At 43.8% G+C, this 12,589-nt stretch overlaps 1 protein-coding gene across 1 annotated transcript; it reads right to left on the bottom strand.

The window, feature by feature from the left end:
• On the bottom strand, nucleotides 1-8,137 carry LOC119650943 (kynurenine formamidase-like). Its single transcript, XM_038054173.1, has 4 exons — nucleotides 7,866-8,137; nucleotides 1,013-1,111; nucleotides 734-947; nucleotides 1-580 (listed from the first exon to the last, which is right to left on the bottom strand). The coding sequence occupies exons 1-4, from the start codon at nucleotides 7,975-7,977 to the stop codon at nucleotides 136-138; spliced, it is 870 nt and encodes a 289-aa protein (XP_037910101.1). The 5' UTR covers nucleotides 7,978-8,137; the 3' UTR covers nucleotides 1-135.
• Nucleotides 8,138-12,589: the final 4,452 nt, after the last annotated feature.

The following is a 12,589-nucleotide window of genomic DNA, read 5'->3' as shown; positions in this document are numbered from 1 at the left end:
GTTTACATTTAGACCTTTATTATCATACGTCTATGTTGTGCAGTAACAGTAATGTAAATAGTGGATAATTAACGCAACTATTCTGGCTTCTCTAATAATTTGTTTTTTACCCATGACTGGGCAAAGAGCCTTCATCTAATTCAATTCTTCCAAAAGCAATTGTGTCAATTCGAAATCATTCTTCCCAAGCTGTTCCAAAATGTCTAAATGATCGACCCCCGATATAAATTTGTACTGAGAGTCAATGTTAAACTTCTCCAATTGTTTGTTCATTCCTTCTGATTGTTCTATAAATAGTGGACTCTCGTATTCGGCTGCGATCACATAAATTTTCAGTTTGTGTCCCCTTAAGTAGGTATAATCGAATAGCATTGGAGACAATTGCTCAACATTCGATTCATCTAATGTCAATTTATTATTTTCATTCACAGAAGAATTGATGAGTACTGTCAAGTCATAAATGCCAGTCACAAGATATATGGACTTCACTAGGTTGATGGTTGGTAGTGTCAATGTTTCCCTATCCAAAGCCGAAATCGTCAAATGGGCTCCGGCTGAGTGTCCAATAATAGAAACCGCCCTGAAATAGAGTCTGGTAGTTAGATATGAAAGGGATATGAAAAGGATTGAGGCTTCAGATGTATTACTTTGGAATTCGATAGAAACCAGCGCTCTAACATCGGTTGAATTCCAGGAATTGTCTTTGGCACTCGGCTACTTATACCATACTTACTTAGCATTTGTTTCTGCCGCGTATTCCAAACAATACTTCAGTCCGTCCTTAATTTCATTGACTAGTTCGCTTAGGGTCACAGCAGGACATAAATCATAACCGACCAAAATGACACGACATCCGTTTTCAAGATATGGAGCCAACCAAAACGCTGATATATCTTTGCTGAAGTCTTGCCAATAACCACCATGTATATAGACAACAACGGGCATCCCTATGAAATAAAATGAAATAGGAAATTGGAAATATTGAAATATGATTATCCTATATCCTCCTTACCTTGTTCATCTTCTTTATAGTAAATGTCCAGTAGTTGTTTCTCCCCAGGTCCATATTTGATGTTCGCCTTTTTCAAGTATTTCGCATGTTTCTCGACTCCTGCAAAGGAAGATGTTATGTGTACTGTAGTTATATTTCTTGGTAAAACGATGGAAAGGGGTATGATCATATTTGCAAAATAACTGAACTTCAGGTGGGAAGGTCGTTAACTATGAGCGCAGGTTAGGAGTCAGTGCTCTAACTCCTAAGTTGTCGCAAAGGAACGTCTCGGTTCAAATCTCGCTGGTAGCAGAGGGATCTCCATTGTAATTTAAATTCGGAGACAAGTCGATCAGCTGTGAATGAGTACCTGAGTCAAACCAGGGTTCATCTCGGGCGAGCATAATGGTGAACGCATGGTAAAATAAATGATGTGCTGACTGAATACTGAAAATATCTCACAAGCGTAGATTATTGCGTATCTACTTTAATTTATGGAGAGATTGTAGGCGACTCTATTTGTCAAGTACTCATTCAAGGTAAGGCGAAATTATCTAGCATAATGTTTGCTGTTCACTCCATAAGTGGAGTGTAGGGCATTCACCCAGTCAGCTTGTACTTTAGTTTCATTAGCATCACATTGAACATGTTCAATTGGTAAGCTCACCGCGGGCAACCACAGGACGAACGCAGATACCCATCACATTACATCCTGAATTTAGAACACACCACCAACTGTAGATTCTGTAGACCGCACTCAGTTTATGTGCCTTGGCATGCAGTGCTGTTCCATAAACTGGGACTGCTTACAGCAACTCATAGCCAGATAGGTATGAACAGCCTGCAAGTATGCCCCGCCCCCTCTACGTTCGGCATAATTCTTACTAGATCCACACTCATGGTGGGTGTTGCTTAAAACTGAGTTTTGCGTCTATCATCACCCTCAAGTGATGATGATATGATTCCCAATTCTAATGCGGTCGTAATTTCTCTTCCGGCGCTTGGTGATGAGAACAGCTTCTGTCTTTTCCTCCGCAAGCGCCAACCAAGCGGTAACCAACCAAGCCTGAACAGAACCGATTGCTTTGCTTGAGTGCGACTTAATATTTTCGAGATGCTTTGTGACTACTACCAGTGCAGTGTTGTCGGCGTAACCTACCACCGGAGCCTTCTTCGGAATCGGAAGGTTAAGTACATCATTGCACATAATGTTTCTCAGTAATGGGGTTTATGGGACATCCGCCTAGAACACGTACTCCTGGAGTCAATCATACGTGTCATACTACAGTGTCCGTTCTCGCAAACAGTTGTCCACAATGGCAGCGAGATAGGTCGGAACACTAATCGTCGCCCGAGACTTTCGTATAAGGTTCCAATTGGGTTACCATTACGCAACACTTGCTGTTACAACCCCCTCCGCAAATTACATTTTCGGTCAACCTAGCGACCATTTTTAAGGCATGAATGGTTGATCTGACTTTATGGAACCCATACTGCCTCCCTGGTTATCGACAACCAAGAGTAATCTATTGTAAAGTACTCGCTCCAACATTTTACTTATAGCGTCTAAAAGACATATGGGTCTATATTAGCTTGGCTCACCTGGAACCTTCAGTCTTAAATACAGTAGTACTATCTTCTCGGGCTTCCATGATGCAGGAAAGATCCCCTTGGACTAGAACTTGGCTAGAACTATATACACCTGGACAAAAGCATCCAATAGACTGCACCCTCTTGCATTGTCAATCGCCAATTACCCTTGGACTACGTCCCTTTGGGTTCAAAACAAGGTTGTCAAGCATTTTTCCGAATTCAGACAGTGTTAGACTTAGTGAGGCGTAACAGCTGTACACATATACTCCGTTTATTTCCGCCATGCCGCTGTCTGACTCGCAGCACATTATATGGTTTGTCGACTGCATGCCCATATCGCTGCTCCACCAGTCGAATCTGTAACCCATACACCACCATAACGGCTTTTTCGCTTATGATGGCAATTTGCATCTCAAGTTCGTAGGTAGTCTATTCAAGTGCATCCTGAGCGACCTTGAATAAACCTCACTTTCTCATTGAAGTCAACTTCTTTCTAAATTCTGGGCATTTAGGACTTCGGGCAATATACCGGTAATGTCGTCCCTTCTTTCCTTCGGATAATAAGCATTTGGGGTCTTTATTGCCTTCTTTGGCAATATGACTAATCTCCCCACACCTTCTGAATCGATCGGCCCGATCAACGCCCTTGCTACATGCCTTCGCGAAATGACCAAACATAAGGCACTTAACACATGTTGATAGCTCTCACCATGCTCTTAATGGCTTGTTGCACGTTGTGCTTGTCCTTGATAAATTCGGACTACTATTTTAGCTCCAAGTTAAATCAAAGGCAGTTATTCCGGATCAGGGCTCTGTTCTCGGTGAGTCTTGGTCGGATGTGTCCTTTTAGAGACTGCTTTGTCTCGCCGTTTTTAGTATTGGAGGAGATCTTAAAATTGATAAATTTCTCCTGTATAGATCTAGTTGCTGTTCCTCGAGTACATCTTGAACAGATGCGGTGGGTGTCGAAATCGCCTTATTTGACCAGCCGTTTCATTTCAGCTAATCATTTTTTGCCTTTGTTGTTAGTGTTCTTGGCAGAGTTGTGCTTCGTTTGAACACCTTCGTCTCTAAACCGGTCTGTCTACCCTTTTTTTTATGGACAGAAATGAAAATCTTTAAAGGACACGTGGCAAGTTACAGCAGGGTGTGGGATTCTCATCCACTAACCTACATCTACTTTCTCCTTCTTCCTTTCCCGACAGGATCGCTGCAAAGTATTACCTCGTGCGGAGGACTGCACTTTAACGACTAAACCTTCCGCTCTTCGCACTCCGCTCCTCCAAGTTTTACTTGTATCCTTTTAATTGCGGATTAACCGCGAACCAGTTTGCCTGAATCATACAATTTGAATTAGATGCAGATACTTCCCCTGGCCATGCCCTGACAAGAATTGAGTCAGGCGATAGTTAATCTCGTCACTTCTTGGATGCCTTGACTTCCATACGTTGTTGCGATAAGGCTTGCTGACTCTGTTGTTTGTGAGAGTATCAACTTCGTTTCTACTTTGCCGCCCAGGCTCTCTTAAAAACCAGTCATCTGCTGCTGCCTATGACATGCCGACAGTCGACGCTCTTTTTCCCTTTGCAAAGAGTTCATGCGGTATCAGCTTTGCACTTCTTGAATATATGGGTTTCGCCTCCACATTTTCTGCATCCTTTTGACCGACCCCAATCATCGGTGCGTTTCTTCGCTATGTTGCCAAAATCGAGGCACCTAAAGCGGCGCTTGAGGGACATCTGCTCTATGAGTCTGCAAACAACCCAACCTATTTTTATTTTATCTACCCCTGGTAAGCTTATAGTTGCCATTTGCATGCTTCCATATGCCTTCCTGAATCGTTGCTTCGTGGAAAGCTCGTGTTCCGGACTGTTTTTCTAGGATCTCGCGCATTGCTTTCTTGACAGTGACTTCATCAATATCTTTACATTGTATAATAATCTCCTGCTTTTTAGCCCGTATTTGTGCCTCTTCTCCTAAAGACTTCTCTACCTTGCTGAGGAAATTTTCTGTCGTTTTACGCGGAGACTTTCAGGCATCAAATCGTCTTTTTGGGAATGTCTGATTCGGCTGATGCTTTCTCCAAGGTCCATCGGTCCCGGGTCGTATTTGACCTACTTGAGGATATCAGCGTATGCCATATTTCATTTTTTAGAGATGATGATTAATTCAGATCATAATATTCTTCTGCGTATTGCGTTCTTGTTTCTGCCAACCTTGATCCATGCTTCACCGGTTCCTTTTTGAAGCCGGCGCCGCTGTTTCCACGATTTTGGCCACTTCTCTTTTCCAAAGAGGGGCCCTTTTGCTTCTTCGCGCCCTGTGGGCAACCAAAAGAATCATCTTTTCCCGCTCTACTCTTCTTTTTAAGTTTTCCGCCCTTTGGGTTTTAAGGGGTGTCACTTCTGTTGCCTGAGTGATGTTTGCTTTCTTCAATGCATTTTTATCGTCTTTGGCACTGTCGTATCGAACCTGAATAGCTGTGACGATGTTATTGATGGCTTGGTGCACATTATATTCGTCCTTTATGAATTCCAACAACTTCGAACAACCCTCCGAATAGGGCACTATTCTTCCGTTTGGTTCTCCTCCATGTACTTCCACATTTATTAGCTTTTCGAGAGATTCCCTGATTTCCATCCTTCAGCGACGTTGACTTCGAGAGAGATCGCAGGATCGATGAGTTTCTCCTAAATGGACCAGGCACTGGTTTCTGCGAGATATCCCGACTAGGTGTAGTCGGCTCACTATGAGCTGACGAATGCCCAGTCTGTCCATTTGTCTGTCTTCCTGTCACACGCACTTTCTCAGAAACGGTTATGCCTACTGATACGAGATTCGGTAGAAAGAACTGTGAATCCCTACGGACGCGGTGAATTACCTCTCATACGTGAAGCCTCTCACCTATAAGAGGGAAATGGATGCCGCAATAACTGCAGTCAACAGAGGACCTGGAGATGAAGCATCAACAAATGATCTTCACAATCACCTGAAGAACGTTATCATGGATACGGCCACAAACATACTTGGCCCCAGCCGCAAAAGGAGTCGGAACGGCTGGTTTGACGATGAATGTAAGCTAGCAACGGAACGGAAGAATGCCGCATACCGAGTAATGTTGCATTCTCAAAGAACACCGGGCACGCGCAGAGACTTATCACGAACTCCATCGAGCGGAGAAGCGACTTCACAGACGGAAAAAGGAAGCCTGAGAGAACCAACAAATCTGGGAACTAGAAAAGTACGGGGAGCAACCGCACCAGGCGCGGAAGTTTTACCAACAAGTCAGCAGGATGAAGCCTTATACACTTCGATGCTCATCCTGCCGAGACAAAGAGGGAAATCTGATTTCCGACAGAATGGGCATATTGGAGCGGTGGGTTGAGTACTTTGATGAGCTACTGAACAACCAGAACATCGGCGAGTTGGAGGTCCCGCCAACTGAAGACGACGGACAAACACTGCCACCACCAAGTTTAGGAGAAACAGTCCGTGCAATTCATCGGCTAAAAAATCATAAATCGCCAGGAGCCGATGGAATTACAGCCGAATTGGTTAAATATGGAGGTGGCCAATTACAACAAGTGGTTCATCAACTTGTGCTCAAGATGTGGGACAGCAAATCAATGCCTGACGATTGGCAACGAGGCATTATCTGTCTCATACATAAAAAGGGAGATATCACACAGTGCAGCAATTATAGAGGTATCACGTTGCTGAGTACCATCTATAAGATATTCTCCACTATCTTGCTAGGCCGGATAGCCCAGAACATCATTGGCTCATACCAAAGAGACTTCACTCCAGTCAAATCAGCAACAGATCAGATTTTCTCTCGGCGGCAAGCGATGGAAAAACTTTTGGAATATGGACAACAGTTGCACCCTATGTTCATCGACTTTAAAGCCGCCCATGATGGGGGTAAAACTGTACACGGCCATGAGAGAATTCGGTATCCCGACGAAATTAATAAGACTGACTAGGCTGACCCTGACCAATGTGCGAGGCCAGATAAAAGCAGCAGGATCACTCTCAAAACCATTCGACATCAACAAGGGGATGCGCTATCATGCGTCCTCTTTAACCTGGCCCTCGAGAAAGTGATCCGTGATGCTGATGTAAATGCAAGGAATACGATCCTCTTCAAGTCCACCCAATTACTGGCCTATGCTGACGATATCGACATCATGGGAAGAACCACCCGAGACGTACAAACTGCCTTCATCCAGTTCGAGCAGGCGGTAATTGGCGCGAGATCTTGGGCTGCACATCAATGAAGGCAAGACAAAATATATGGTGGCAAGGTCAGCACCGAAGACGAACCAACCAACAACATCAAACCACACTGGTCAAACAGGAAGAATAAGGATAGGAGAATACAACTTTGAGACCGTTGACAATTTCTCCTATCTAGGGTCGAAAATCACAACCGATAACAACTACGATGATGAAATCCGCGCACGGTTGTTGTCAGCCAACAGAGCCTATTTCAGCTTACAAAAACTGTTCCGCTCGAAACGTCTCACCATAGGGTCAAAGCTCTTACTGTTCAAGACTATGATCTTGCCAGTCCTCATGTATTCCTCGGAAACTTGGGTTCTTAGCAAGAAAAATTGCGAACTCTTGGCCGCGTTCGAGAGAAGAATCCTCCGAAGAATTTTTGGCCCCCTACATGAGGATGGACGATTCCGTAGCCTACACAATGACGAAATCTATGAGCGATACCACGACCGTCCGGTTGTGGATAAAATCCGGTTCAATAGGTTGCGGTGGGCGTGTCACTTAATCCGTATGGATGAGGATGATCCCACCCGGAAAGTCTATAAGGGCAATATCAATGGTAGATAAAGAAGACGGGGCAGACCCTGCCTAAGATGGAGCGATGGCGTAGGTCAGGACGCCAGACAGCTTTTAGGGATATCGAATTGGTGGACCCCGGCGCTAAACCGGGATGTCTGGAGTTCCTTATTAAGGCAGGCCTAGACCGGATACCGGTTGTTGCGCCGTTGATGATGATGATGATTAATCCTTTGATAAGGGAGCCCTTGGGGACAAAGATGTTAACATCTTTAGATGCTGACTAACTGATGAATTTTTACATTCTTCCTATTAGGACTCAAACTTTGCAAAGGCTACACTGTGGATCTGAATTCGCACTAATGTTGTGGAATTAATTGTCAGTTATAAATATGCTGGTATGGGGCTATTAGTTTTGATCGAGCTACGGTGGTTAAGTGATACCAAAAAACTGTCAAGATATGCAACTGTTCACGAAACTCACCTTCTTTCCCCATTCTATGAACATATGCTAAAGCAATTTCAGGTGAGCTGAAATTTTTGGCCCACCTCATCGGGTTTAAAATTTTGTCACTTTCACTAATATTCAGAGGCATGGTCACTATGGCCAGTTACACTATTGTTGTGGGTATTTACTGTTGCAGATATTATGCAAGAATATTGCGTCTGTTCAGCTTTAGTTTCGAAATACGACTGGACCCGGAAAACTTTTGAATTGTTCTAACTACTGGTTACCTCCTTGAAAGCAACCATTTAAATGTGCAGCAGTCGTTTATTAGATTTCATAGACTTTTTCCCTTAAAGCAGGAAAATCGATTGTGCGGAAGAGGCCACGTTATCATAGCAAGGACATGACATAGCAACTTTCTGCAATTTGGTTTGTCTTTTGTATCTAATGAAATGCACTGTATAGTAATTTGCAATGTGCCACCATCATTTGTTTAATATTACATGATATTTGTTTTCTGTTCAATTGTATGATGTATTTTGAGCGATGATATCAACTAGACATTCTGGGCCGGCGAAGAGTAAGGTGGTGGTATTCTGGAGAGCCTTTGTATTTTCGTTAGCTGATACTGTGAAATGATTTCAGAGAGAATTTTGACTGATACCCATTAAGGTTAAGAAGCGTCACAATAGCTTTCGATATTGAGGAGAAGGGTTCGTTTTTAAGCTACAGCACCTAGTTTAAGGGAGGCTTCCTTTATTGATCACATATCGAACAAAGATGACAACCCCATTGATAACTGATGACTATGCCCTATTTTCTATGTCATCCCTATTGTATTGTCTTCTACTTCTCCAAGAAGAGGAAATAGGCCTACGGCCGAGGATTGTTCTTTGGATGCAATCGGCCTTAGCTTCTATCCTTGCTGAACGCCGCTGGCTGCTTTCCAAGACCTGGAAGAGTGAGCTCCTTGCCTTCCTTCATCCCTTCACACTTCCTTCATGATCTTAGGAGTTTGCAGCATTAAGGTTCCCCGGGGCAACCAGGTATACGTACCTACCTACATATTCCTGTGACCATGTGAAAATAAACCACTACGTTTGCGATTGGTTCAAACACCGAAGCCCCACCACCGAAGCAACTATCCGTGTGGAGGCTAACCTGCTCCACCCTTTCGGAACTCAACTCTATCACTTCACTCGTGTGTGAAACTGACGAAGGATGGCTCTCCCGATCGAGTGATAGCTTCCTTCTAAGTGACATATCCCCACACTTTCGATACTATCACCCAATCTTTCTTTTGACCGCAAGGGGTCTTCATCAAGCCTTATTAGAGGGTCAAGTTCCGAGAAAATTTACAGCCTCCCTCCGCCTGCTTCGCCGATCTGGAACCATTTTGCAAATATAAGACCTTTTTACCAAGATGTAAGGCGTCTAAGGACTAAGTTATCGAGTTTAGTTTTAGCATTTTAACATCACGCCAACCTGTTTAGATGATAGGATTTTAGATTTTGAGGTTCACGAAGGTTACTCTGCTTTTCTTTGTGATAGAGATGGCACTAAGTTTGGCTAGTCAACTGGTGGAGGCGCCTTGATAGCTTTTACGTCCTCTTTCCTCGCTGAAACAATCTTTTCCCCCCTCCTCTTCCACTTCCGATTCTGTCACAAACGAGTCTTTCCGCCAAACGTATGTCTATCATATCCTCCTTTCCTGTACGAAGATTTCTCTGAAAGACTACCGGCAGTCCTAACCGTTTTATTCTCCTCTCTTCCTTTCATCCTCTGTCGATAATTTAATTTTTCTATGTTCTCTAGGCCTAGTACTCCTGGCCTCCGTTCCTTCTCCAGTAACTCCTGGCTCTCTTCCTTTCCTTTATCCACTCTCATGAACACGCTCATGTCTCTTCTTACGTTACTCCTGATCTCGAGTTTGATGCTCAGATCACCCGACTCCATTCCCCTGTCGTAAGCAAGCTAACCAAGTTTAACGCGCCACTCTATCTGTGAAACAATGGTTAGAATCGTTACTGATTGTGCGCTTACAGTGAGTTGATGGAAGCAATGGAATTTTTGTAATCTTCTCCACCTCTCTTGTGAAGATTACCCTCTCATATACCCTTTCTTGATGCCGGACCGCATCAAATGGAGAGCAACTTACTCCCTCATTTTTTGGCCCGCGGAACTTAGCTTAGCACCCAAACTTTAAACTTGAAAAATAATAATGTGCGAGCCGCTTCGGTTATGCTGCTCCTAGGGCAGAGGTGAGGCAGCGTCTGATGATTTGCCTCTGCCCTGGTAAGAAACCGTAAAGCCGTCATCGCCTAATACTCTCTTATGCTCCGAGTCTAATTACTCTTGGGTATCGTCTAGTTTGTAACATATTTATTAATAATAGTGAAGACGTTGTTCACGGTTCTTATCCATCCCCTGGTAGTTGATTGTCCTCCAATCACCTTTCGAAACATAACCTGGATGAAGATCACCCTATTTTCAGAAATAACTTTGCGGTGCTGTATCAGTAAACGGGTCGAGAAGCTCAAAGTTAATTTATCTTCCTCAGAAACCAGGAGCCATAGCAAATGACAGTCTAATCCTTGAAATCTTCTGCGTCGACGTAGTACTACCGATATTCTTGGAGCAGACTTTACCTCCGATTTTAGAATTGTCAAAGATCTGCAAGATAATGAGATCATAGATGAATTGACACGGGTTTCCGTCCATACTAACGCAGCAGTTTGCCTACATTTTCTTCATTTGATTGCATCCAACCCTACTAGAGTTCTCTCATTGACTTGATTGATATTACACATCTATTGCAACAGGACAATAAAAAAACGCAATTATCATTTCTTTTGAACTTAATGAATTCAAAGCGATGACATTTAAATTTCACAATGTGGCCCAAACTTTTCAATACGCTACGTTGACACATGCTTGTGAAGACTCAACATTATTTTTACGTCTATCGATGGCAGCCTGATTTTCTTGAAAATCCTCGAAGAGCATGGGCAGCATCTCAGCTGTGTTCCGACGCTGCGTGATTTCAGACTTCCTAACAACGGGGCAACGTGGGTCCTAGAGCCTTTCTAAAATCGACTACTTGACACCATATCACTCCCCAAGTACCTGTACGGTGACTTAATCCCTCGGTCTTCGTAAGACACGGATTGATTTTGTGGCTACAATCAGAGTCCCGCTGAGTCAAACACAACGATATCAGTCTATATTGGATGTAAGGCCTACCATTCATACTGGTGGATGCAAGACCTACTTAAACCTCTATCGAACTAAGAAGTGTGGAACCCCAGTTACAACGCAACACCACGTTTGAGGCCCAAAGATTTCTGTTCGCTTGAACGTAGCCACAACCCCCATGAAGCTCCCACTAGGAACAAGAACTTCCCTGAAACATGTGAATTCAATGACTATCTCGGTTCCCACGGTGCCAGTATCCTCTTGGTAAGGTTTCGTGACCTACTGCTACTTTAAGTGAGCCCCCGTGCAGATTCGGTCTGATTGTCCCAATTAGGCCTTTGGAGCATTCGCCTACTGCATCACGGCCAGCGAACCAACGTGATACAGCGTCTTCCGGTGCCACCAATATAGAGGTTCTCCTCGGCCACTTGGTTGTCGTTTGCCCGACAAAGTTCCTGCCTCGTCTTCCTAAACGCCACTTCTCAGCACCAACACTTGTATCTCCAGAGTTAAAAAGGGAGACAGCCACCGGGGCAGTGAATAATGTATCCCAGGCTTCCAAACATCAATTCCCCATTGCAGCAATCTACCGACAGGTTAAGCGAGAGACGCGGTTTTCGGCCAACTTTATAACAGAAATTGGTAATTTCTATGGATCTTCTCTTAAAAATTCTGCAACACTCAGGGAAAGTACTTTTTCACTCTTGAGCCACTTACGTGATTTCGTGGCTGAAGCCGCGCAATTTCACTTTATCACGCAAATCATCGAGATCATCTCTTCAACAAGATTGACAATTCAATTGTAGTAGTTATTTCGATGTTTCTATGGATGCCTTTTTTCGATGATGGCCCAATTACAATTATCCTATTGGTACTGAAGACAGCTAAAATCGAGCTGAAACCCATGCTTGAAACCAACTTAACCCTGAAATTTTTAAAACTGAGAGCTGATCCAGTCTACTGGGACGCTCTCACAGAAGTGGTCGTCGCTACGTTATTGCGTCTCTATACAGTGGCATCCGAGTATGGTCAATGAAACCGCTCATTAGAACTGAACTTGGTTTGCCAGCGCAGCAGTGCTTACCTGCATTGACTGTATCACCTGTTGACGTGGTGTCACTCTTTCCAAGAAAATCGACAAAAACACTATATTCCGCTCTCCCATGGTCGCATGGATTTCATATTTTGGTGCTCTGATGGTAACCAGACATCATCTTCCACCCTCTCGTTAAACACATCGGCTCTAAAAAGACAGAGAAAACTATTTACCGCCCAGCGGCATGAGCTGGACGAACAAATTCGTGTTCATCCCGGAGTGTGGACCGCTTTGAAAGACGATGTTGAGGCTTTTGCAGTCCATCTTTGCTTTGGAGCAGGTCTCTATCTTCCTGGAAAATTTTTCTTCGAAGCCGAGATAGCATTCGTGCAATCCAACCTATTTTTGAAGGTTGACACTACCAAATATGCTCTTCGACAGGCAATGAGGAGTCAGTGAATTTGAGTTGCCTAGCATTTGCAAACGTTGAAGCCAACCGGTTACCAATGCGGATACAACTCCTTCAACA

The sequence above is a fragment of the Hermetia illucens genome, chromosome 3 (genome assembly GCF_905115235.1).
Source record: "Hermetia illucens chromosome 3, iHerIll2.2.curated.20191125, whole genome shotgun sequence".
Taxonomy (NCBI): domain Eukaryota; kingdom Metazoa; phylum Arthropoda; class Insecta; order Diptera; family Stratiomyidae; genus Hermetia; species Hermetia illucens.
Note: the sequence above shows the minus strand (reverse complement) of the source record. Positions and strands in the feature narration are given on the sequence as shown.

Coding starts and splice junctions, on each gene's coding strand:
- LOC119650943 (XM_038054173.1), bottom strand. CDS start 7,977: ATGCCTCTGAATATTAGTGAAAGTGACAAAATTTTAAACCCGATGAGG. Junction 948..1,012: donor CTATAAAGAAGATGAACAAG/GTAAGGAGGATA, acceptor TTTATTTCATAG/GGATGCCCGTTGTTGTCTAT. Junction 581..733: donor GCGGCAGAAACAAATGCTAA/GTAAGTATGGTA, acceptor ACTCTATTTCAG/GGCGGTTTCTATTATTGGAC.